The sequence below is a fragment of the Oncorhynchus tshawytscha genome, linkage group LG34 (genome assembly GCF_018296145.1).
Source record: "Oncorhynchus tshawytscha isolate Ot180627B linkage group LG34, Otsh_v2.0, whole genome shotgun sequence".
NCBI classification, from domain to species: domain Eukaryota; kingdom Metazoa; phylum Chordata; class Actinopteri; order Salmoniformes; family Salmonidae; genus Oncorhynchus; species Oncorhynchus tshawytscha.
This window is the reverse complement of record NC_056462.1, coordinates 7,209,576-7,235,917: the sequence shown is the minus strand read 5'-3', so window position 1 is coordinate 7,235,917 and position 26,342 is coordinate 7,209,576. Positions and strand designations below refer to the sequence as shown.

Sequence of the window (26,342 nt, the reverse complement as noted above, 5' to 3'; positions counted from 1 at the left end):
TGCGCCATTGTTGCTCCTCGACATTTTGCCTTCAAAATAACAGCACTTACAGTTGACCTGGACAACTCAAGCAGTGCAGAAATTTGACGAACTGACTCGTTTGGCATCCTATGACGGTGCCATGTTGAACGTCACTGAGCTCTTCAGTAAGGCCATTCTACTGCCAATGTTTGTCTATGAAGATTGCATAGCTGTGCATGATTGTATACACCTGTCAGCAACGGGTGTGGCTAAAATAACCAAATCACAAAATTTGAAGGGGTGTCCACATACCTTTGTGTGTGTGTGTATGTGTGCCTGAGAGTATTAGCTTTCAGTGATGGGGTCATAATGTTTTGTAGCTTAAACCGTTAAGTTAGATCCACATTTAGGAATAAAAAAATAAAAACCATATTTTGTGACTACAGGAGGTTACTCAGGTAACCCCGGTTCTATGAACAAAGTGCAATTTTATAGTCAGGCGACCCCCGAGTTTGGGAAACACTGCAATAGCTTATCTCAAGATAAACAGTGCTGTTCCTTCAGAAATAGCTCAAAAGCTGTTTTGTAGCTTCTACAGACAGATTAGTCTTCTATATTTTTTTGTCGCTAATTGTATTTAAAAATGTGTTTAAGGCAAACTGACAGCCGCAACCAACCATAGAATTACAATCCATAGATGGCAGTTCCTATTGACAACATGACCACAACGTCATTTTTTTATGTGACCTTTATTTAACTAGGCAAGTCAGTTAAGAACAAATTCTTATTTACAATTGACCACCTAGGAACAGTGGGTTAACTGCCTTGTTCAGGGGAAGAAGGACAGATTTGTACCTTGTCAGCTCAGGGATTTGATCTAGCAACATTTCGGTTACTGGCCCAACACTCTAACCACTAGGCTACCTGCCGCCCCATAACAAGCTGTTCTACATTTGCTGCATGTGCTGCAGCCTTCCTGACAGGAAGTGCTTCCGATAAAATCCACAGCTAACTTTCTAGATGCTATTAATTCTCCGATTTTTGCTCTCTGGTTTAGTATTTTTCACGAGTTTTATTGGTCTGTTCAGACAGGAGTAAATATAATTTGGGGGAAAATATTTGTATTTATACACTGTATATTTTTGGAAAATGATTGACATTTTTCAGGGATAGCTGCAGCACCCCTACTTATGTAGACAAGGAAGAGTGTGGGTATATCCAAAACCCAGGATAGAGGGGTTCAGTGAATGTGGTGTAGAATGTGTGAAGGTGTTTCTGTTTACCAAAGGACACACTATAGAAGGACAAAGTACCAGCTGGCCAGTCAAGATACACACCAACTCTGTGCAAAACAGGACCACGGAAGAATGTGATATTGCCTCCCGCATTGTAAAAGTAATAGTAACCTTCACCAGCGCAGTTCAAACTCCAGGACTTGGTATTTTGTCCAATCCAACTGTCAGACCCCCATCCCATTCGACTCATTCCTTTGTAAGTCACTCCAATGTCAGGCTCTCCACAATCCCACATCACCTCCCAGTAATATCGAGATCCAGATAGGCCTTCTCTGCAGAGAACTTGGGGATGCCATTGAAATCTGTCTGGATGGTCTTCGTAATGCTGCTCCTTGTCCACCCGTGTCACCTTCCTGTTCTCCTCAGAGAGTAACAGGTGTGCGTTTGCTGTGTTTGGGTCCATGGTGAGCTGACAGGCATCTGTAGACAATGGGGACACGTGATCATATTTATTATCTCCAGCACCATACCAGTGTCGACGTAAGTGAAACGAGTCATTTTCTATGTTCTGTCGTCAAACTAAGTGAATTACTCTCAATGATGTAATCAGAAGTATAAAAAAAATATATATTTTTTTTTGCAGTAACACGGAGAGCAGGCAAACACCCTCCTACTGGCTGGAAACTTTGTATAGTTTTTGACAATCAGTTTTTTTTTTATTACCCCCGATGACCTCGAGCTATTTTTTACTACAGGGTTTGAGGTAAATCCAGAACCAGAGTTCTTTGAGGTTCTACTGCATGTATAACACTGGTATGGTTAAAAGGGCAATCTGCAGTTGCTACATACATCTTTGGACTTTTAAGTTAGCGATAAACACCGAGTATACAAAACTTTAGGAACACCTGCTCTTTCCACGACAGACTGACCAGGGGAATCCAGCTGAAAGCTATGATCCCTTATTGATGTCACCTGTTAAATCCACTTCAATCCGTGTAGATGAAGGGGAGGAGACAGGTTAAAGAAGGATTTTTAAGCCTTGAGACATGGATTGTGTATGTTGGCCAACTCAATATTAGGAAAGTGTTCCTAATGTTTGGTATACTCAGTGTATATTATATATCCATTGATTCTTGAAGAATATAACTAATAAATGACTCGTGAGCTTAGTTCAATGGTCGTACCCCATCAGAACCCAAAATATAAGCTTGTTTTACTCCAATGTTTGTGAACAAACACTGTATAGCCTCAAAACATGGTTAAAACTGTAACTTTGATCTCATTGACTGTCAGTCCTTGCACCCACGGCTCTATGAATTTGAAAGTGGTTCAATTTCTCCAGCCCCATCCCTCAGCTGTTTACCAAAAACAATGGAGGAGTAACCACCTTGCTGTCGTTTGAACTGCACATTGCCCCTTCAATTAAGATCTCTTACACTGGTAAGACATACTGAATGTGATATAAAAAAAATAGGTCAATTGTTTGTTCAACGCCGAAAAAACGAAATCGTATATAATGTTATTTTGTACGTGGAAGTATGCATTAGTTACTACATCTGTAGTTCTGAAGATGCAGTTGATTACAATTGAAGGGACTTACATTTTCTCAGCCCGGATACCAGCCTGCTCTCTGCACCGTGATCCACACTGTAGTAAAAACAGTAACACAGTGATTACGTAACAAGAAACACACACACGTACTCGTGATACAAAAGCTCCTCACACTACCAGGTCTTACTGTCTGCATAATTGTTTTCTTACTTCAGCTTCATCAGTTTGCATGTGGGATCCCCTTTACCAGCTGAAAGCAGTCCCCCTGCAGAGTCTCCTGGGTGATTGTAGCTCAGGTCCAGCTCTCTCAGGTGGGAGGGGTTTGACCTCAGAGCAGAAGCCAGAGCAGCACAGCCCTCCCCTGTGACTTCACAGCCAGACAGTCTACAGAGGGACAGACACAACAGCTGTCTAGGTTGGTGTAATGATCTACCACGTGGCATCTACAGTACACGTTTGTCCATGACACAAACAAAACCAGACTTTGACAGACAATAATGACAACAGAAATAATTCACAACATTGTTCTTCTTTAAACAGCTGTACTTACCCTAGGGTCTGCAGTTCACAGTTTGGATCCGCCAGGCCATCAGAAAGCAGTGTAACTCCTGAGTCCTGCAGGTCGTTGTCTCTCAGCTCCAGTTGTTTCAGTCGTGAGTTGGGTGCACTCAGGACTGAGGCCAGATATGAACAGCAACCCTCTGTCAGACCACACTGACTTAGGCTGCAGCATGGGTTCACAAGAGTATGTTGAGGATGGATTCATGATAATTACAGATAAACACACACACACACGTTGCATTCGGAATGTATTCAGACCCCTTCCCTTTATCCACATTGTGTTACATTAACAGCCTTATTCTACAATGGATTAAATAAAAACTTTCCTCAATCTACACACAATACCCCATAATGACAAAGCAAAAACTGTTTTGTTTTTAGAAATGTTTGCAAATGTATCAAAAACATGAACACTTTATTTCCATAAGTATTCAGACCCTTTGCTATTGGAAATTGAAATTCAGCTCAGGTGCATCCTGTTTCCATTGATCATCCGTGTGTTGTTTCTATGATTGGAGTCCACCGGTGGTAAATTCAATTAAATGGACATGATTTGGAAAGGCACATACCTGTCTATATAAGGTCCCACAGTTGACAGTGCATATCAGAACAAAAAACCAAGCCACAAGGTCGAAGGAATTGTCCGTAGAGCTCAGAGACAGTATTGTGTCAAGGAACAGATCTGGGGAAGGGTACCAAAACATTTCTGCAGCATTGAAGGTCCCCAAGAACACAATGGCCTCCATTATTCTTAAATAGAAGAAGTTTGGAACCACCAAGACTTTTTCTAGAGATGGCCCCCGGGCCAAACTGAGCAATCGGGGGAGAAGGGCCTTGGTCAGGGAGGTGACCAAGAACCCGATGGTCACTCTGACAGAGCGCCAGAGTTCCTCTGTGGAGATGGGAAAACCTTCCAGAAGGACAACCATCTCTCAGCACTTCAGGCCTTTATGGTAGAGTGGCCAGACAGAAGCCACTCCTCAGTAAAAGGCACATGACAGTCCGCTTGGAGTTTGCCAAAAGGTACCTAAAGGATTCTCAGACCATCAGAAACAAAATGCTCTGGTCTGATGAAACCAAGATTGAACTCTTTGGCCTGAATGCCAAGCGTCACGTCTGGAGGAAACCTGGCACCACCCTACGGTGAAGCATGGAGGCAGCATCATGCTGTGGGGATGTTTTTCAGCGGCAGGGACTGGGAGACTAGTCAGGATTGAGGGAAAGATGAACAGAGCAAAGTACAGAGAGATCCTTGATGAAGTCCTGAGCGCTCTGGAGCAGCTTTTCAGACTAGGGCAAAGGTTCACCTTCCAACAGAACAATGAACCTAAGCACACAGCCAAGACAACGCAGGAGTGGCTTCGGGACAAGTCTCTGAATGTCTTTGAGTGGCCCAGCCAGAGCCCAATCTTACATCTCTGGAGAGACCTGGAAATAGCTGTGCAGTGACACTCCACATCCAACCTGACAGAGCCTGAGAGGACCTGGAGAGAAGAATGGGAGAAACTCCCCAAATACAGGTGTGCCAAGCTTGTCGTGTCGTACCAAAGTCTCGAGGCTGTAATCACTGCCAAAGGTGCCTCAACAAAGTACTGAGTAAAGGGTCTGAATATTTAGTTTTTTATGTAATACATTTGCAAAAATGTCTAAAATCCTGTTTTTGCTTTGTCATTATGGGGTGTTGTGTGTAGATTGATGAGGGGGAAAAATCTATTTAATCCATTTTAGAATAAGGCTGTAACATAATAAAATGTGGAAAAAGGGAAAGGGTCTGAATACATTCTGACTGCACCGTGTGTGTGTGTGTGTGTGTGTGTGTGTGTGTAATATATATATATATATATATATATATATATATATATATAGACAAAAGAAAGAGCAAAAGAAACACGCTTGGACTGCATGATATGGGCAGAAAATGTAACTGCGATTTGATTTGCGATATAGAATACATCGTTACACTTCTGCACATTTTTTTCAATCATAGAAATGTATATTAAGAAGCAGTTTTTTAAAGCAGCATCGTTCTTGTTTGGAGCAATCGGTTGACTGCATTTGAATTAACAGAACAGCATGCAAACTTATATCTAAAAGTGGGGAGGAGTCTTTATGCGAGAGGGAGAGAGAGATGGCAAACAGAGTAAACTATAAAAATGGACGTTACATGCAGCTGTTTCAAAATATTGCGATATGGATATTGCACATGTCAATATTGCAATTTTGATGTGAATTATATTAATTGCGCAGCCCTAACTAGTGTTGTCATGATACCAGAATTCTGGCTTTGATTACCGATACCAGGTCTAGTATCACCACAATTCCATGGCAAAAAAAGAAGGCACATTAGCCAAAGTCATAGAATGGCACTTGACAGATAAACAGATAAACTACTGCTCTGTTCAATCGTTGGGCATCTTTTGAGTCCAATATCATTACATTTGAAAATGTTTACATCAACATTTGTTAGAGACAGCCCTGCGTGCATTAACGAATCGATCATCCAATCAATTTGACTTTGGTAAAAAACAATCTAATTACATAACAACAAAATGGTGATAATTTATTTAAATGGTAAACCTCTATTGATAAACTGGGTAAATCAAGATGTAGCCTAGACCTATTCACAATGCAGGTGAATGCATATTCAATAGGAGTGTGTGCATGCATTGAGTTATTGAGCTTGCTTTGGCTGATAGCATGGGGCTACAGATGACAAACAATCTGTTTCCGTTCCATTTGGGACGAGGCAAAACATGCCCTATTCTCTCTCACACACACACACACACACACACACACACACACACACACACACAGAGAGAGAGTCCGCTGAGGCAATAGATCATATTTGGGAGAGAAGTGCGATGAAGTAAATTAATAAACTTTTTGTGGCAATCACCTTTGTAATCAGCATATGTAGCTTTATCGATTATCAAAAACAAAGTACTGGGGGGGACAAAATGGCGCCGTAGAGAGAACACGGTGTTTCAGCGAGCTCTCGTGGCATTCGTAAATTTAAATTCTTACATTAATCTCCTAGCTTGAAAAAGTGGCAGAATTGGCTAAATAAGTTACCATATAATGAGTCTTGACGACTATTTCGCAAAAATATCCGACAACATGCCCAATAGAACTACTAAGAAGTCGACCAAAACCACCACCCCTGTGGATGTGCATGAGGAGCTAGCTAACGTTAGCGAAGCTAACACCATTGCGGATCCAGGCACAATGGACCTGATGATTCAAAAGATGACTGATAACATTACTAAAGTGATCGATGCTAAGATAAGAACGGTCTTGGAAGCAATAGTAGGCCATTCAGGTGAAATACAGAGGGTTGTGAAACGTGTTGTGGAGGCGGAAGGAAGAATTGCTGCAGTGGAAACGTCAACTACATCTATGGACGCTAAGATAAAAGCACTTGAGAAACAGGTGCGCGAAATGGCAGAGCACATTGACGACTTGGATAATCGAGGATGCAGATGCAATATTCGTGTTGTGGGACTCCCGGAAAATTCTGAAGGGACACGTTTAGTAAAATTCTTTGAGGAATGGATCCCTGGCTACCTACAAATGGACACTAAGGCTGGTCGTGTGAAGCTGGACAGAGCCCATCGCTCTCAAGCACCGATACCCGGTCCCAATCAGCGCCCACGGCCGGTGGTTATAAAGTTCCACAACTTCACCGACAAGCAGCGCGTGCGTCGTGGATGCGGCTAGAAACATCGGCTCTGATGGTAGTCAACATAAAGGTCCAAAGGTCTCATTCTTCAATGATTATTCCACAGCGGTTGTGCGTTTGATGAAGCGAAGGCTCGACTCAGGAGAATGAAGATGGACTACGCACTGTTGTACCCGGCCACATTGAAGATTATGGTCAACGGATCACCTAAAAAGCTCTACACACCTGAAGAGGCTGCTGCGTTTATTGACTCTCTCGGGTAAATAACTTTAAGCTGCACCTCCACAGCATTGAATAACTTTGTTTATTTTTGGTTGAATCTGATCATGAAACAGTGGTGTGAGTCCTCATGTACTCCGGCTCAGTAATATTCGTATCTTTATTATTTTTCTTGCTAAAGTAATAGCCGCTATAGCTCAGACTGAGATATGTGTGAATCCATATCGGTGCCCAGGCTTGGTTTTAGGTGGAAGAGCCTCAATCTTCTTCTGTTGATTTTCTTTTCCATACATATAAATGATGAGGCTATTGAGCGGCAATGCGGACTTAAGAGTCTACATTGGAGAGTTGAAATCCCCTGCATGTTAGCTAGTGGGAAAACCCCCTTTTGGATCTTTACATGTTTAATTTTTGGGTTTAGTATAGTTCGAGTTCAGGGTTCATATTGTTTGTTTATGCTCAGTGAGATAGAGGAGAGTTCAACACATGGAAAAAGGTACCACCACACTTTTACAGTAGGATCCAGTCTGGATATTGAATGGTCAAGATACAATGGCAGGTAATAGACTGCGTGTATGTACATGGAACATTAGAGGGAGCCATAACCCCATTAAAAGGAAGAAAGTACGGTCTTTTTTGAAAAAAGAAAATATTGATATTGCCCTGTTGCAAGAAACTCATTTGGATGATAAGGAGCACCTGAAATTACAACAAGGGGGGTTTGGTCAAGTGTTTTTCTCATCATTTACATCCAGAAGTAGAGGTGTAGCAATTCTGGTGAAAAAGAACTTACCACTTAAGGTCTTGAATTGTGTGAAAGATACATTTGGTCGCTTTGTTATAATTAATGGTACTTTACAAGGGCAGAACATTTCCATAATGAATATTTACTTCCCCCCTGCCCACCCCTCTGATTTCCTCACTAAGGTATTTCTAGACTTTTCAGAATTAAACTCGGACACTGCAGTGGTTGGAGGAGATTTGAACTGCTTGTTGAACCCCCTTATTGATAAGTTTCCCAGTGGTATAGCTTCACTCTCTCCTCAAGCTAAGTCACTTAAAGCTATTTGTGATGATCTGGGGTATGTGGATGTCTGGAGAGCTTTTCATCCCTCCAACAGAGTTCACTTTTTTCTCTGGATGTCAGACTAGAATAGATTATTTTTTTATGCCCATGACGTCTTTGCAGTCTGTTTTATCCGCTAGGATAGGAAGCATAGTCATATCTGATCATGCTGAGGTGATCCTGGACATAAAACTCAACGGGGCATTCAATCGGTCAAGACATTGGAGGTTGAACACAACCATTCTTAAAGACCATACATTCACATCATATTTTATTACAGAGTTTAAAGCATTTTTCTCTATTAACTCTCAATCAACAGATAACCCCTCGCTCCTTTGGGAGACCTGTAAAGCGTATGCCAGGGGTCTGATTATGTCATACACAGCTACTAAGAGACGGAAAAAGCGGGAAAAGCAAAAAATGTTAGAGGTTGAATTAGGAACTAAAGAGGACTACATTAAAACTCCCACTCCTGCCCTATTAAAGGAAATATCAGTCATTAGATCAACGTTAGACTCTCTCCTAACACAGGACGCTGAAAAGAAAATGAGATTTGTCAGGCAAAAGCTATATGAACATGGCGATAAGCCAGGAAAGTACTTGGCATACCTAGCTAAAAAGAGGGCTGTCTCTCAGTCAATTGCTACTATTACTGATTCTGATGCTAATCATTTATATGAAAATAAATTGATAAGTGACTCATTTAAGAAATTTTATACAAACCTTTATGCCTCAGAACTGCCAAAGGATGCACCCAAATTAATGGAGAACTTCTTTTGTAAGATTGAGCTCCCTACTATCTCCAAAGAGCAGAGGTCCCTCCTTAATGCCCCTATTACCAAGGAAGAGATAATGTTCGCAATTAAGAATCTGCAAAATGGTAAGGCCCCAGGACCAGACGGATTTTGTAGTGAGTTCTATAAAGAGTTCCATGGCCTGATCCTTGAGCCATTGCGTGATATGTTTAACCACTCATTTTCAAATGACCAACTCCCTCAAACGCTGAGAGAAGCCAACATTTCACTTATTCTCAAAAAGGGAAAATGTCCAGAGTCTTGTTCCTCGTACAGACCAATTTCCCTTCTGAATGTGGATAGAAAATTATTTTCTAAAATTCTAGCCACAAGATTAGAGGACTCACTGCCACTAATTGTGAAAGGAGACCAAACTGGCTTCATTAGGGGCCGTAAGTCATGCAACAATGTCAGGTGGCTTCTTAATGTAATTCAAGCCTACCAACAAAGTGCTGTGGATGGTCTTGTGCTCTCCCTAGATGCTGAGAAAGCATTTGATCGTGTGGAGTGGTCTTACCTATTATTTGCTCTAAATAAATTTGGTCTGGGGGACAACTTTATACAATGGGTGAAAGTTTTGTGTGATGATCCTCAGGCTGCTATCCTTACTAATGGGCTAAGGTCAAATAGCTTCTCTATACACAGAGGTACCAGACAGGGCTGTCCTTTATCCCCCCTCCTCTTTGCACTCGTTATGGAACCACTGGCCGAGGCCATCAGGGTAACGCCTGCTATACAGGGGCTGCTCATTGGTGATGTTCACCATAAAATAAGCTTGTATGCTGATGATGTCCTGATATTCATCTCTAGTCCCGAGACTTCAATTACATCTCTTATTAATATTATTGAATTATTCAGCGAATTCTCAGGCTACAAGATTAACCTTACTAAGTCAGAGGCTATACCACTAGGTAGCCTACACTCTGTACCTAATACTTCTCCCCCCTTCCCTTTTAAATGGTCTCCCTCAGGTTTCATGTATCTGGGTATGTTTGTAACTCCTAAATTCCAGCTAATGTACAAAGCCAATTTTGTTCCCTTGTTTGATACAATAAGACAGGATCTGGAGCGCTGGAACTCTCTCCCGATTTCTTGGTTGGGTAGAATATCCCTCTTGAAAATGAACATTTTACCTAGACTACTTTACCCAATCCACATGATCCCAGTATTACTCTCCAATAAGGTAATAAAGGATGTAAATGGATGGCTAAGTTCCTTTATATGGAGTAAACGCAAGCCGAGACTTAAGATGGCAATATTGCAGCTGCCAAGTTCTATGGGCGGATTGGACCTGCCCAATATCAGGTTCTATCAATGGTGTGCCCACCTTTGTTATATTTCTGACTGGATCACAAATGATGACTCCTCTATTTGGTTAGACATTGAGACTTCTCTTTCAAAATACCCCTTACAAGATCTTTTATTTTTCAGAAGTTTCAAGTCTGTAGAAGATCACTGCAATAATCCCGTTACACTTAACACACTCAAAGTATGGAGGTCGGTTCTGCGCTTCCTGGGAAGGTCCAAACTAACCTCTGCTCTTACCCCAATTCTTAACAACACAGATTTCAGTCCAGGATTGCTGGATGCTGGTTTTAACTTATGGCTTAATAAGGGCATACACAGGCTAAATGACTTATTTACGGATAAGATTTTGTTGTCATTTGAGCAGATGGTCGAGAAATATCGACTTCCAAAGCAGGACTTTTTCCGCTTCCTACAAGTAAGACATTATATTCTGAAGAGCACCACCTTAATTGGTAACCCTGATGTGTCTGTCATCGAAATAATGCTTTTTTTCCCACAAAGGAAGTCTGTTTAATGATACTTTAAGGTCCTTTTCTGCTGTCAACACACAGAGGGTGAAACAAGTGTGGGAGAAAGAATTGTCTGTTACTATTGACGAAGAGATGTGGGAGGACATTTGGAGATATGCAAAAACAATATCTATATGTAACCGTACTAGAGCAATCCAATTAAGAATAATACACAGATTGCATATATCCCCAAATCGCAGACCTGCTTTTAGCCCCACTTCCTCTTCCCCTCAGTGTCTTAAATGCAAAACTGATACAGGTACCCTAACACATTGTTTATGGTCATGTACCAAAATACAAAGATACTGGTCTGGTGTTCTGCAAGAAATTGAAAAGATCCTAGGGGTTGATCTAGAATTGGACCCAGTTTCTTTACTGATAGGTCTCCCTAGAAGGCATGTTACTTCTGTGGGTAAAAGGAGGCTTTACAACATCCTTACCTTCGCAGCGAGGAAAAACATCCTTTTACAGTGGATTAGTGATAAGGTTCCTTCTATTAAAGATTGGCATAAGATACTATTTGAATGGGTGCCTCTGGAATATCTGACATGTACATTGCATTCTAAAACAGACCAGTTCTACAAAGTATGGGAACCTTATCTAAATTACCTAGAACCTGAGGTATCAGCTATTATGCTGCAAGGATTCTCTTAGAATGGCGGGGATCTATGTATTTCAGAATTACACTGTACGTTCCATGTGTGGAACCTAACCTCTTGGTTTAAACTGAGCTTTTTTTTGGTTTGATTTCTGTTTGTAAGTTTGTTTAAAATGTATGTATTGAGAGACGCAATGATGGTGATGGGGTGAGAGAAGCACCGAGCGGGAAGAGGAAAATGGTGTACGTATGTATGTGTGTGTGTGCGTGTGCGTATGTATGCGTATGTGTGTGTATATGCATGGGTATATGTATGTGTGTATATATATATATATATATGCACGTAGATATGTGTAAGTGGGTGCTGTTTTTCTTGTTTTTGTTCTGTGTGCTTTGTCTCTGTTGTTGTATCTCTTAATATGGGTGAAAATTGTGAAATTCCAATAAAAATACTGTTACAAAAAAAAAAAAAGTACTAAGGTAGTGAATTGATCTTATCGTCAGCTGTAAGCGAGCAAGGAAAGTTAGCCTACAAAAGCTGGAATCTACCAGTATCTCCTTGCATTGTAAAGTGTTCTAGTCTGTACTGTGTATGCACATTGTTTTGCAAACAGTAGTTAAGAGATGGGACCAAGTCACAATTTGCAAGTCCTAAGCGAGTCTCAAGTCTTAACCCTCGAGTCTCGAGTCAAGTCCCATGTAATAATGGTAAAGTCCCAAGTTCCACAGCTCAGGTCGAGTCAAGTCCCCAATTTTGGGTTTCGAGTCTTCAAGTCAATGGTTAACTGTTTTATGCCAATTTATTTCAAATTGCAATGCATCAGTGGGTTTTTAGACCCACATGTTTTACAAACTGGAACCATTTTTCCCCACTACCACATAGTCCTTGAAACCGAATGCAACCATTTTTCCCCACTACCACATAGTCCTTGAAACCGAATGCAACCATTTTTCCCCCACTACCACATAGTCCTTGAAACCAAATGCAACCATTTTTTCCCACTACCACATAGTCCTTGAAACCGAATGCAACCATTTTTTCCCCACTACCACATAGTCCTTGAAACCGAATGCAACCATTTTTTGGGACCGATGATGCCCTCGATGCAGAGGTACACACCACAGGTTCCAGAGTGGTGCAGCAAATTGTTTTCCCTGGAGCTTTTCCTATTCTGGTAACCTAATCATATATTCAGGACCCTATAGGGTATGACAGTGATTCATCAGTTGTAAAAACATTTTCTTCTCTCAATGGGCAATGATGGGAGTGGGACCAGAGATTTTCTAATCAGGTCACATGGTTTAAAAAAAATTATCTGCAAAAACCTCTGGCCCTAGGGACGATGTCAAACTGCAGCAACCTTGTACTTGTTCATATGAATTATATTTTAAAACTAGACTAACAGGGGTTTCCTTCACACAGACACGGAGACAACCATTGCAGTTGGACAATAGAACTAAGAAGGCCGAGCCTTTGCATATGTAATTAAAAAGTAACTCACACAGTCTATGTGATCAGTATTGTGTTTGATTAATTTCAGTTAACAATTTTGGATTGAAAAAGCCAAGGAGCTAACCCTAGCTAGCTAACCAGCCCAAGTTTAAATATAGACTAAACCAAATTTGATCTTGTTCACATTTTCTCCTAACACAGATAAATGGGCTATAAACAGGCTATAAACATAACATTCCCACTTCGTTTACCCTGGCCAGAGCGCAAGAAGGGACAGGGAGCTGTAGCTGCTGCAACATTTCTGTGAAGAGTTCTTTCTTGTGTCTGTGATGTGTTATCAAGTTTGCTAAATGAATACCGGAGGACAGTGGAGAGGGGCACACGCTTTGCGCTTTGCTAGAAGACTTGCTTTGTGTCCAGCCTGCAGGACCTGTGATTTCAGTGAATCTGATTGGTCAAGGCACAGAACAGAACGCACAGAACCTGCAGCACTCTGATATGAAGGTCAAACAGGCCTACATTGTCATTCAGCTGAAGTCCAAGTTAAGTCACGCATAATAGATGCTCAAGTCGAAGTCCAGTGGCAAATGTTTGCTCTTTTTACCAAGTGAAGTCTCAAGTTGCAAAATTTGCGACTCGAGTAGTATTTGAGTCCAAGTGACGTGATTCGAGTCCACATCTCTGGTGAAGAATAGTTTCAATGCCGTGTTGCATTATTCAAGTGTGTTTTCTGAGCAGCATGAATGGGGGGCTAACATGATGCAGCCCAGTGCTGGCTAAGTGGGGAGCTAACATGATGCAGCCCAGTGCTGGCTAAGTGGGGAGCTAACATGATGCAGCACAGTGCAGGCTAAGTGGGGAGCTAACATGATGCAGCACAGTGCTGGCTAAGTGGGGAGCTAACATGATGCAGCCCAGTGCTGGCTAAGTGGGGAGCTAACATGATGCAGCCCAGTGCTGGCTAAGTGGGGAGCTAACATGATGCAGCCCAGTGCTGGCTAAGTGGGGAGCTAACATGATGCAGCCCAGTGCAGGCTAAGTGGGGAGCTAACATGATGCAGCCCAGTGCAGGCTAAGTGGGGAGCTAACATGATGCAGCCCAGTGCTGGCTAAGTGGGGAGCTAACATGATGCAGCCCAGTGCAGGCTAAGTGGGGAGCTAACATGATGCAGCCCAGTGCAGGCTAAGTGGGGAGCTAACATGATGCAGCCCAGTGCTGGCTAAGTGGGGAGCTAACATGATGCAGCCCAGTGCAGGCTAAGTGGGGAGCTAACATGATGCAGCCCAGTGCAGGCTAAGTGGGGAGCTAACATGATGCAGCCCAGTGCTGGCTAAGTGGGGAGCTAACATGATGCAGCCCAGTGCTGGCTAAGTGGGGAGCTAACATGATGCAGCACAGTGCTGGTTAAGTGGGGAGCTAACATGATGCAGCCCAGTGCAGGCTAAGTGGGGAGCTAACATGATGCAGCCCAGTGCAGGCTAAGTGGGGAGCTAACATGATGCAACCCAGTGCTGGCTAAGTGGGGAGCTAACATGATGCAGCACAGTGCAGGCTAAGTGGGGAGCCAACTTGATGCAGCCCAGTGCTGGCTAAGTGGGGAGCTAACTTGATGCAGCCCAGTGCTGGCTAAGTGGGTAGCTAACATGATGCAGCCCAGTGCTGGCTAAGTGGGGAGCTAACATGATGCAGCACAATGCAGGTTAAGTGGGGTGCTAACATGATGCAGCACAGTGTGGTAAACTGTGCAACACTAGCCCTAACACACACACGTGCCTGCACACGTGCACACACACACACTTACCCTAGTTTCTGTAGTTTACAGTTTGGATCCACCAGACCATCAGAAAGCAGTGTAACTCCTGAGTCCTGCAGGTCGTTGTCTCTCAGCTCCAGTTGTTTCAGTTGTGAGTTGGGTGCACTCAGGACTGAGGCCAGATCTGAACAGCAACCCTCTGTCAGACCACACTGACTTAGGCTGGAGGGAGTAGAGGAACATTGTATAGCTAACACGATCTTACTCACACACACGCACACACAATAGTACATGAACATAAACAAACATGTGCATGCAGCGCGCACACACACACGTACCCTAGGGTCTGCAGTTTGCAGTTTGGATCCTTCAGTCCAGCACACAGCAGTGTAACTCCTGAGTCCTGCAGGTTGTTGTATCTCAGCTCCAGTTGTTTCAGTTGTGAGTTGGGTGCACTCAGGACTGAGGCCAGATATGAACAGCAACCCTCTGTCAGACCACATGGACCTAGACTGTAGTGGAAAGGAGGACACACTTGAACATTATACACACACACACACACACACACACACACACACACACACACACACACACACACACACACACACACACACACACACACACACACACACACACACACACACACAGGATGCTCACATAAGTGTCTGTATGTTGTGGAGTGGACTGAATAGCAGCTTCACTCCTCTGTCTCCCAGGTCATTGTAGCTGAGGTCTAGCTCTGTCAGGGGGCAGTTTGGTGTCCGCAGGGCTGAGGCCAGAGTCCAACAGGATAGATACGTGAGGTCACAGCCTGCCAGTCTAAAGAGATGTATTACACTTTTAGATATTCAAAACCTTAATAATAATAATATGACATGCATAAACACAATGAAAAAGGAGTCTCTTACTTCAAAAACAAATGCAATGTTTAGAGTAGCTCAGATGATGGTCAATCTACACCTATATTTTCTGAGTTTAATGTCGGGTGTCCGGCATCTCATTATACAACACAACTTACGATGCTTTCTTGCAGGTTTTCACTACCGGCAGCAACCTCAGACGACCTTCCACTGATGTGTTATATGTCTTCAGGTCAAACTCATCCAGCACCCCCTCTGACATCAGTAACACAAAGGCCAGGGCTGAACATTGGTGAGGTTGTAGCTTTGTTTCTGAAAGAGTTCCCGATCGCAGGGAGGTCTGGATCTCTTCAACTACAGAGTTATCCCCAAGTTCATTCAGACAGTGGAACAAGTTGATGATCCTTTCTGGTGAGGATTCCATCTTAATCTTGTCTGAAAGGTACTTGAATGTTTCCTCAATGCTCGGTGTTTGACCTCCTCTCCTTGTCAGAAGGCCTTTTAAGAGATTCTGATTGGACTCCAGTGAGAGGCCCAGAAGAAATCGAAGGAACAGGTCCAGGTGTCCATTCTTACTCTGCAAGGCTTTGTCCACTGCACTCATGTGTAAGTCAGACAACTTGTCACACTTGAATGATTCATTAAACACATTTTCAGACTTCCCCAGCCATGACTCTAAAGCATATACTGCTGCCAGAAACTCTTGAATGCTCAGATGCACAAAGCTGAAGACCTTGTCTTCGTATAGCCCACATTTGTCTTTAAACATTTCTGTACACAAGGCTGAGTACTCTGATGCCTCTGTGACATCGATGCCACACTCTGTCAGGTCTTCCTCATAGAAGATAAGGTTACCCTTCTGCAACTGTTGGAAAGCCAGCTTTCCTAGTTTCAGGATCATGCCTTTGTCTGACTGAGACAGTTTCTTAGGGTTTTTCTCTGTGGCTTTGTTGTACTTTTTGTTTTTCACACTGGTTTGGATGAGCAGGAAGTGGGTGTTCATCTGTGTCAGAGATTTGGGGACTTCGACATTCTTTGTTTCTTTTAGCATTGTTTCAAGGACAGTGGCTGATATCCAACAGAAGACTGGCATGTGGCACATGATGTAGAGGCTTTTTGATGTCTTCATCTGTGTGATGATTCTGCTGGCCAGGTCCTCATCACCGATTATCTTCCTGAAGTACTCCTCCTTCTGTGGGTCACTGAAACCTTTTACTTCGGTCACCTGGTGAACACACTCAAAGGGTATCTGATTGGCTGCTGCTGGTCGTGTGGTTATCCAGAGATGAGACGAGGGAAGCAGATTCCCTTTGATGAGGTTTGTCAGCAGCACATCCACTGAGGTTGGCTCTGTGATGTCATACAGGTCCTCATTGTTCTGGAAATTTAGAGGATGTCGACACAATCCAGACCGTCAAAAATGAAAAGAGTTTTGATTTCACCACACTGAATGCTGTCAATATCTTTTAGATCTGGGCAGTAGTATTGCAGAAGTTGCATCAGACTATATTGACCCTTTTTCAGGTTAAGGTCGCAGAAAGGAAGAGGAAATATGAAATTAATATCTTGATTTGCTTTTCCCTCTGCCCAGTCAAGGATGAACTTCTGCACAGAAACTGTTTTTCCAATGCCAGCGATTCCTTTGGTCAGCACAGTCCTGATAGGTTTTCTTTGTCCAGGTAACCTTTTGAAGATGTTGTTGCATTTGATTGCGGTCTTTTGTGTGGTTTGTTCCTTAGAAACCGCCTCCATATGTCTCACCTCATGTTCATTATTGACCTCTCCACTTCCACCTTCTGTGATGTAGAGCTCTGTGTAGATGTCATTTAAGAGAGTTTGCTTTCCATGGTGTCCAATTCCTTGAAATATTTGTTGAAACTTCTGCCCCAGTTTAGTTTTAATTTCTCTGGCTTTCCAAAGAGTTTTATCTAGGAAAAGAACATGATTGATATTAGTTACCACAAAACAAGATGATACAGTAGTTCAAAAGTGAAACTAGATTATCAAGACACTGCTCATTAGAAGTGATTTCGATAAATGGAGGTTGAAGTGTAAGAGATGGTGGTTGTAACCCCCTTTGATCCTTTGTCTGAAATGCAGTCTTACTTCTTATGTCTAGAAAGTTCAGTGTGATCTTCAAGGCACCCTCGGTTCCAAAACTCTCCAGCATCTTCTCAACCAAATCTCGAACATCTTCATTGTCCAGCTGGGTCTCAAAGCACTCTGGGTAACAATGGATCAGATGATTTTTTAAGAGATTCAAATCACTCATGTTTTTCAGTGACTGACCTAGTAGAGATGAAGTGTCCAACAACATGGGGATCTACGAAAAAGGCAGAAGAAAGCAATCTGGTGAAAAAGCTGTCAATATATAAACAAGACCGCAAGATAAGAGAAGGATTTAAAAGTTGTTCAGCCTACAAGGCTAGATCCCACTGGGCACAGACGTCAGTTCTACATCTAGTTTTGATTTACATTTGGTTGAGTTGTCAACTAACGTGAATTTAACAAAACACCTCAACATGTCATTGGATTTAGGTTCAAATTTGGGTGGGGAAAAAAAGCCGAAATGCTTCTACGTTGATGACTTTTCAAATCCAGTCAGTTTTCCACGTTGACTCAACGTCGGCACATTTATTTTTTGGGGTGTTCAAATGACGTGGAAACAACGTTGATTCAACATTTTTGCCCAGTGGGGGATGGTTATTCAATGTTGTGTTCCTCTAGCAAGAATAGATACAGAACATCATTTCTTACCTCTATGTAGCATTTTCTGTGGCCTCTGTGGTCCTCCACGGCACATACATTACAGACGAGTATCTGGTCGGTCTTACAGAAGACTTCCAGAGCTTTGTGGTGCAGCTGGCAGAGTTTCTGCTCCAGGTTTCCTGTCACCTCCACCAGGGTGTGTTTTCGCAGTGCTGCTACTATGTAATGCTGCCTTACGTGGCTCTCACAATAGGAGGCAGTGCAGTTCAGACAGGAACTCACAGCTTTGAGCTTTTTCTCAGTGCAGAGATCACAGGCCACGTCTCCAGGTCCAGCGTAGTGGTGATGTTGGAGAGGTTTAGGTGAGACCAAGACACTTATGCACTGCTTGCAGTAACTGTGTCCACCGGGGATGGATACTTGATCCTTTGGCCCTCTTTCACACAGGGCACACAGGTCTATTGTTAGCCCACTAAAGAGATGAGGAAGGGAGAACAGTTTATATGTCTTTCTCAACCTGCTTGTTCAATGCAAATGAACCACAAGGCATAAATGAGCCATACGTTGAGTGTTATTGCAATGCATTGTCATATTCACTTAATTTATGTCCTGACAAGTCATGAGATGCATGTTGCGGTTTACCTCTCAAAAATAGTGTTTTTATTAGGCATTTCTTACGACCATACAGTGCGTTGCAATAAACCGTTTTATTCAAGAACTATAGCAATAGTAAGTGTTCTGGACATTGTTCTATTATGCCTATAGTTATTTGATTTGTGAGCTTATGTCTTTCCATCCTTTTGTCATTTAGTGGGTGCTGGTTGAAAGTAGGTGGAAGAAACATTGAGTTGTCACTCTTCATTGATAACAGGCTGGGTGTAGGTGACTTTGCTCTCTTTCTGACTCTGGAGAAAGCCATGGAAACATTAACATGTGACGTATAGTTTCATCACCCATCCTCTATCCAAGCTTCATCAATTACCCATCCTCTACCCAAGCTTCATCAATTACCCATCCGCTATCCAAGCTTCATCAATTACCCATCCGCTATCCAAGCTTCATCAATTAACCATCCTCTATCCAAGCTTCATCAATTACCCATCCTCTACCCAAGCTTCATCAATTACCCATCCGCTATCCAAGCTTCATCAATTACCCATCCGCTATCCAAGCTTCATCAATTACCCATCCTCTATCCAAGCTTCATCAATTACCCATCGTCTACCCAAGCTTCATCAATTATCCATTGTCTACCCAAGCTTCATCAATTACCCATCCGCTATCCAAGCTTCATCAATTACCCATCCTCTACCCAAGCTTCATCAATTACCCATCGTCTACCCACGCTTCATCAATTACCCATCCTCTATCCAAGCTTCATCAATTACCCATCGTCTACCCAAGCTTCATCAATTAACCATCCGCTATCCAAGCTTCATCAATTACCCATCCTCTACCCAAGCTTCATCAATTACCCATCGTCTACCCAAGCTTCATCAATTATCCATTGTCTACCCAAGCTTCATCAATTACCCATCCGCTATCCAAGCTTCATCAATTACCCATCCTCTACCAAAGCTTCATCAATTACCCATTGTCTACCCACGCTTCATCAATTACCCATCCTCTATCCAAGCTTCATCAATTACCCATCGTCTACCCAAGCTTCATCAATTACCCATCCGCTATCCAAGCTTCATCAATTACCCATCCTCTACCCAAGCTTCATCAATTACCCATCGTCTACCCAAGCTTCATTAATTACCCATCGTCTACCCAAGCTTCATCAATTACCCATACTCTATCCAAGCTTCATCAATTACCCATCCGCTACCCAGGCTTCATCAATTACCCATCGTCTACCCAAGCTTCATCAATTACCCATTGTCTACCCAAGCTTCATCAATTACCCATCGTCTACCCAAGCTTCATCAATTACCCATCGTCTACCCAAGCTTCATCAATTACCCATCCTCTACCCAAGCTTTATCAATTACCCATCCTCTACCCAAGCTTCATCAATTACCCATCGTCTACCCAAGCTTCATCAATTACCCATTGTCTACCCAAGCTTCATCAATTACCCATTGTCTACTCAAGTGTAGCTTATATCTTATCATACCCTTTGTCAGCGGTTTGTGTTTCCTGGTTGAAAGTAGGTGGAAGAAACATTGAGTTGTCACTCTTCATTGATAACAGGCTGGGTGTAGGTGACTCTGCTCGGTGATGCTGGACACTAAACAAAACAGGGAAACAGATCACCTCAACAACTATGTTTCAACATTTGCATAACTGTAACTCAATGTATACATCTTTTGGACATTGGAGCAATCTTATTTGAGTCAGAAAAGGATGTTCATATGATAGGTAAGTTATACAAAACCTAGCAGAGAGCATATCCAAGTGACAACCTCTTAGTTAAATAATATAAACTATTGGAACAAGACTTAAAAATAACTGATATTGGCACAAGATGGAGGGAATGTTGGAACACAACTTACGAAATGAGTTAATGAAAATGTACGCTTAATCCCGTATATATTAACGTGTTGAATATATTAGACACATTTCACAAATTCTATAGCACAACGGCAACGTCATGTCTTAAGTGTAAAACTAACAATGACTCAATAATTCTTGCTTTCTGGGAATGCTATAAAGTTCAAAGGTTATCGGCCGAGTTAGAAAGTTGGCTGTCAGAAGTATTACAATGTAAATGTACTTTTAATCCGTCTGTCTGCATATTTTAAGCCATGTTATTTATATTTTTTGTATCTTTATTTAACTAGGCAAGTCAGTTAAGAACAAATTCTTATTTTCAATGACGGCCTAGGAACAGTGGGTTAACTGCCTTGTTCAAGGGCAGAACGACAGCTTTTTACCATGTCAGCTCAGCGATTCGATCTTGCAACCTTTCGGTTACTAATCCAACGCTCTAACCACTAGGCTACTTGCCGCCCCAAAATATGAGGGTGCAGTGAGCTACCCGATGGGTTGGAGGATCCTCTTCTCGTCAATCATCTTGAAAAAACGTATACTTAAATACCATCGTTAAGACAATGGAAAAATCACATGCTTCATTATCTAAATATTGAAAGTGTGGGTGACGGAGAGAAACAAACTGGTGCAATTTGAGGACTTGTGGCGGACAGTAATGCAGGTATTGAAGATAGGGGTGAGAACAGGTGGGTCTGGGCAGGTGTGACGTCGTTGATGTTCGTGTGCGTCTGTATGTTGTCTTTGTACGTGTAAGTATGTACGGTTTAAAAAAATATTACATAAAAGAACATTTATATTTCAGAATGAACGTTTTACCTCTCAGAGCTGATGTCTTGAGGGAGACTCATTTTAGAGGCAGCGGTCCCCTCCTCTCTCTCCCCAGAGAGACTCATTTTAGAGGCAGCGGTCCCCTCCCCTCTCTCCCCAGAGAGACTCATTTTAGAGGCAGTGGGTCACACCTACAGACTGAACAGATCAACGGGAAATACACTTATCAACCAACAATGAACAACAGTGCTTTCCATAAGCGCCGGCTGTTGGCCATACAGCCGATTAAGTTCTTTGCGATGGAAGTTTGATGGTGGTGGTGTATATCAATGTTAAACAGCATCAAAAATGTGCTCAAACTCAAGCAGGTATGTAAACGTGTGGTTGACAGTAGCATGCCGGATAAAACCGGACGGCAGTGAGCCAATGGAGTTCCAGAAATAGTTCATATTAAATAAATAAAGGACCACTTGAAGGGAATGCTCTCTTAATGAAGCAAAAGCACCTCCAGATGACACAAGATGGGAAGAAGGTGGATAGCCTGTCAGTGCTACTAAACATTGAGGGTCTGGTACTGCCAGGAAAAGTTAGGATTGGGTATATGAGTTACTATGTGCAAGCTTATGTTCAGAAACCACTGCGTTGCTATAATTGTGAAAGGTTTGGGCACGGTGTGCACAGGCAAAAGGAGATGTGTGGGGGAGAACATGCATATGAGGAATGTGGAGATGGGGTCCAGTTAAAGTGCTGTAACTTTGGGGGAGCCCATAGTGTGGCATATCAGAGTTGTGCAGTGATGAAAAGACAGGTGGAAGTGCAGCAGGTGAGAAGTGAGTGTAACATCTCGTATGCAGAAGCAGTGAAGGTAGTTCAGACAGAGACAAGCTGGGCACCTAGAACAGGTATTCCGGTCAACTGTCAGTGCTGTTATTGTGAAGTGGAAACACCTAGGGGCAACGAGCTCAGCCGCGAAGTAGTAGGCCCCACAAGCGGGACCGAACGGTACCGCCGAGTGCAGAACGGGACCGCTGAGTGCAGAACGGGACCGCTGAGTGCAGAACGGGACCGCTGAGTGCAGAACGGGACCGCTGAGTGCAGAACGGGACCGGACAGAACGGGACCGCTGAGTGCAGAACGGGACCGCTGAGTGCAGAACGGGACCGCTGAGTGCAGAACGGGACCGCCGAGTGCAGAACGGGAAGTGCAGAACGGGACCGCTGAGTGCAGAACGGGACCGCTGAGTGCAGAACGGGACCGCCGAGTGCAGAACGGGACCGCTGAGTGCTGAAGCATGTAAAAATCATCTGTCCTCGGTTGCAACACTCACTACCGAGTTCCAAACTGCCTCTGGAAGCAAGGTCAGCGCAAGAAGTATTAGTCGGGAGCTTGATGAAATGGGTTTCCATGGCCGAGCAGCAGCACACAAGTCTAAGATCACCATGTGCAATACCAAGCGTTAGCTGGAATGGTGTAAAGCTCACCGCCATTGGACTCTGGAGCAGTGGAAACGCCTTCTCTGGGGTGATGACTCACACTTCACCATCTGGCAGTCCGACGGACTAATCGGGGTTTGGCGGATGCCAGGAGAACACTACCTTACGGAATGCATAGTGCCAACTGTAAAGTTTGGTGGAGGAGGAATAATGGTCTGGGGCTGCTTTTCATGGTTTGGGCTAGGCCCCTTAATTCAAGTGAAGGGACATCTCTACGCTAGAGCATACAATGACATTCTAGACGATTCTGTGCTCTCAACTTTTTGGCAACAGTTTGGGGAAGGCCCTTTCCTGTTTCAGGACAACAATGCCCCTGTGCACTAAGCGAGGTCCTTACAGAAATGGTTTGTCAAGATCGGTGTTGAAGAACTTGACAGGCCTGCACAGAGCCCTGTCCACAACCCCATCGAACACCTTTGGGATGAATTGGAACGCCGACTGCGAACCAGGTAAAATTGCCCCACATCGGTTCCCGACCTCACTAATGCTCTTGTGGCTGAATAGAAGCAATTCCCCGCAGCAATGTTCCATCTAATGGAAAGCCTTCCCAGAAGAATGGAGGCTGTTATAGCAGCAAAAGGGGGACCAACTCCATATTAAGGCCCATGATTTTGGGATGAGATGTTCGACGAGCAGGTGTCCACACACTTTTGGTCATGTAGTGTACCTCAGCCCAGATCTACAATGCCACTGTCAGTGGGAATTCATTTAACATCCCTTGACTCTTGCCGTGTCAACAGACATCCCCCAAACCCCCGTGACTCTTGGAAAATGAGTGTACAACTGGTAAATAGTCCCTGATATTTCAGTCAGATGTCTAGCTAGCTAGTTACCTCAAGGACTCTGGCTATTAGCCAGGTAGCTAGCTATAACTAGGTGGCTAGAAGGATGACATTAGCAGCTAACGTTGAACAGAGCCTGACATCAGCAGGAGCAGTTGACTGAAATTAAGCTAGCTATAATCAAAAGATGGGCTACTATAAGTTCTCATAACAAAATACCTTTTCTTTATAGAGAATAGTGAGACAGACGGTGGTGAATCAGGCTGCAATGGAGGAGGCAAATAGATACACAGAGAGAGGAAGCATTGAAGCAAGCAGGGAGAGAGGTTAGTAGTATAGTGTGTACAGTGGTTCCCAAACCTAGGGTCCAGGACCCACATGGGTTCCCCTAAAATAAAAATAGGGTCCCCTGAGAGAATCTTTAATCTTATCAAGCACAGTAATAACTTGTTTCTCTTCAAATCAGTACAGAATACAACATTTTAGATTCAACTAGGGGCCTTTTACACTGTCAGAATTCACTTGCATGTCATTATGTGTTGGGACAGCCTGTGGGACCTAAAATTGAGTGAAATACAGTATAAAGACAATTTAATATTATGTACACTGAACAAAAATATAAATGCAACATCCAAAAATAGAGATTTTACTGAGTTGTAACTCATTCATATAAGGAAATCAGTCAACATCAGTCCTGACTTACCACACATGTACATAGTAAATAAGTAGTGAAACACGTATTATTAAGTACAACTTGTAAGGTAGTGATCTATAAATACCAATCCACAAATGTAAATCACAAATCCACAAATGTAAATCCCCTTTCACAAATGTAAATCACCATCCACAAATGCAATTCACTATCCACAAACAAACACCGTTTGATTTGTATTTGTAAATCGATATATTGCATTAGAATTGTTTTATAACTGCAGATATGCAGGTCATTTCCCAGGGCCGTAAGTAAAATGGCTTCCATAAAGATTTGCACATAGCAGAGATATGCGGATTGGTGATTTACATTTGTGGATTGGTACTTATTCGTACAGATCATGATACACGAATACAAAAAGCATGCTGTCAGTTCACAATACATTTGGCATGATATTGATCCCATACCTGCGCGCTCTTGCTGAATGCAGATGATGTTCCCCTGAAACTGGACAATGTGTACGGTGCGCATGTGAATATACTTCACGTGTTTTGCGATTGTGTAGGCTACTTTGTGCATGATTTCACTATTGTACTACATAATTGATCATTCATATACCTCCACTAAACGACTTTGATATACATCAGTGGGGATTAAGAAGTGAGTATACGCAAAAGCCCACTGAAAAAAGTGGGTATAAGGCGTATACCTGCTCATAGCATCCACTACACCACTGTCCCATTGTGTTTTACAAAAAGTGCACTCTCCTTACATCACTGACCGAGACACTCAAAATGTCGTCTCGAGACCGAGTACTACAACATTGTCTGTAACATACATATAGCTGAAAAGCAAAACTATTTTAATGAATGCAAACCTATAGGCCACAACAAGGCCAGACACTCTTAAAATCAGCTAAAAGTACAATATATTGGTCTACCACCACAGTAAGCTTTTATATGGGAATTATTTAACAACTATACACACCATTAAATCAAATACAAAAAACAACAACACTAACCTTAGAGGCCAACACCCACCCAGCAACATGTTCTCAGCCTGGTAGCTTAGCAGTCAGATCCGCTGTGTCATTCAACATTTTTACTTTCGATTTCAACAAAAAAGTATTTGTTGCAGAAACCCGAACCCGATTACACTACAATCAACCGATTAAAAGGTGGAAATCATCATACAAATCACATTATTCAAGTGGTGAATTTGCTACGCGTTACCTTTGAATTATGATTCAGAACCATACATTGTACTTAGTGTAGTTATTGTAGTTCTTCTATGTTATATTAGCGATCGCACAATTTAATTTGCATTCTGCCACCTACAGTGCAGGATGCAAACAAGATTCCCAAAAAAGGAACAAAACACCAAAACAACTACCAAACTATCAAAAAATAAATCAACTAAATCAAACAACTTTCATGTAAAAAAATAAAACAGATCTGATCCCTAAACATGCTCAATGGGAACGTGGGAGGACGGGTCTTCGAGCACCAGTACCCCTTGCAAGTAGGGTTGCCAACGGTGTAGGGTTGCAAAATGTATTATTCATAATACAAAAATCATCTTACATTGCTACATCAAACATGTCTAGCAAACCAAACACAGGTATTAACAATGCTCAAACATACAAAAAATATCAATAAAATACAATAAAGAAACAATTTAAGTGCAATTATACTCACTCTGAAAATATCTTATTATAATGATTCATGAAGCTGTTATTCTTGTTGTTATTCACTAGGGTTAGTGTTTTAATACGATAATTAAATTCAATCAGAAAAAAATTGTAATTTTGGTATAGATTTTTTGAATTTTTGTTTGTGTATAAAGTATTTGGCAACTAGAATAAAAACATAAACAATCATTTCAGTGCTTT

At 42.5% G+C, this 26,342-nt stretch overlaps 1 protein-coding gene across 1 annotated transcript; it reads right to left on the bottom strand.

Annotated features, from left to right (window-relative positions):
• Nucleotides 1-1,044: 1,044 nt before the first annotated feature.
• On the bottom strand, nucleotides 1,045-25,958 carry LOC112231805 (NACHT, LRR and PYD domains-containing protein 3-like). Its single transcript, XM_042311851.1, is given in 15 exon segments — nucleotides 1,045-1,676; nucleotides 2,797-2,843; nucleotides 2,958-3,131; nucleotides 3,298-3,471; nucleotides 14,737-14,910; nucleotides 15,027-15,200; nucleotides 15,346-15,507; nucleotides 15,707-16,952; nucleotides 16,955-17,476; nucleotides 17,655-17,871; nucleotides 18,306-18,729; nucleotides 20,380-20,493; nucleotides 21,573-21,722; nucleotides 24,919-24,958; nucleotides 25,473-25,958. Coding segments are annotated over 13 exon segments (4,077 nt in total). The 5' UTR covers nucleotides 21,695-21,722; nucleotides 24,919-24,958; nucleotides 25,473-25,958; the 3' UTR covers nucleotides 1,045-1,149.
• Between the last annotated feature and the right edge of the window lie 384 nt (nucleotides 25,959-26,342).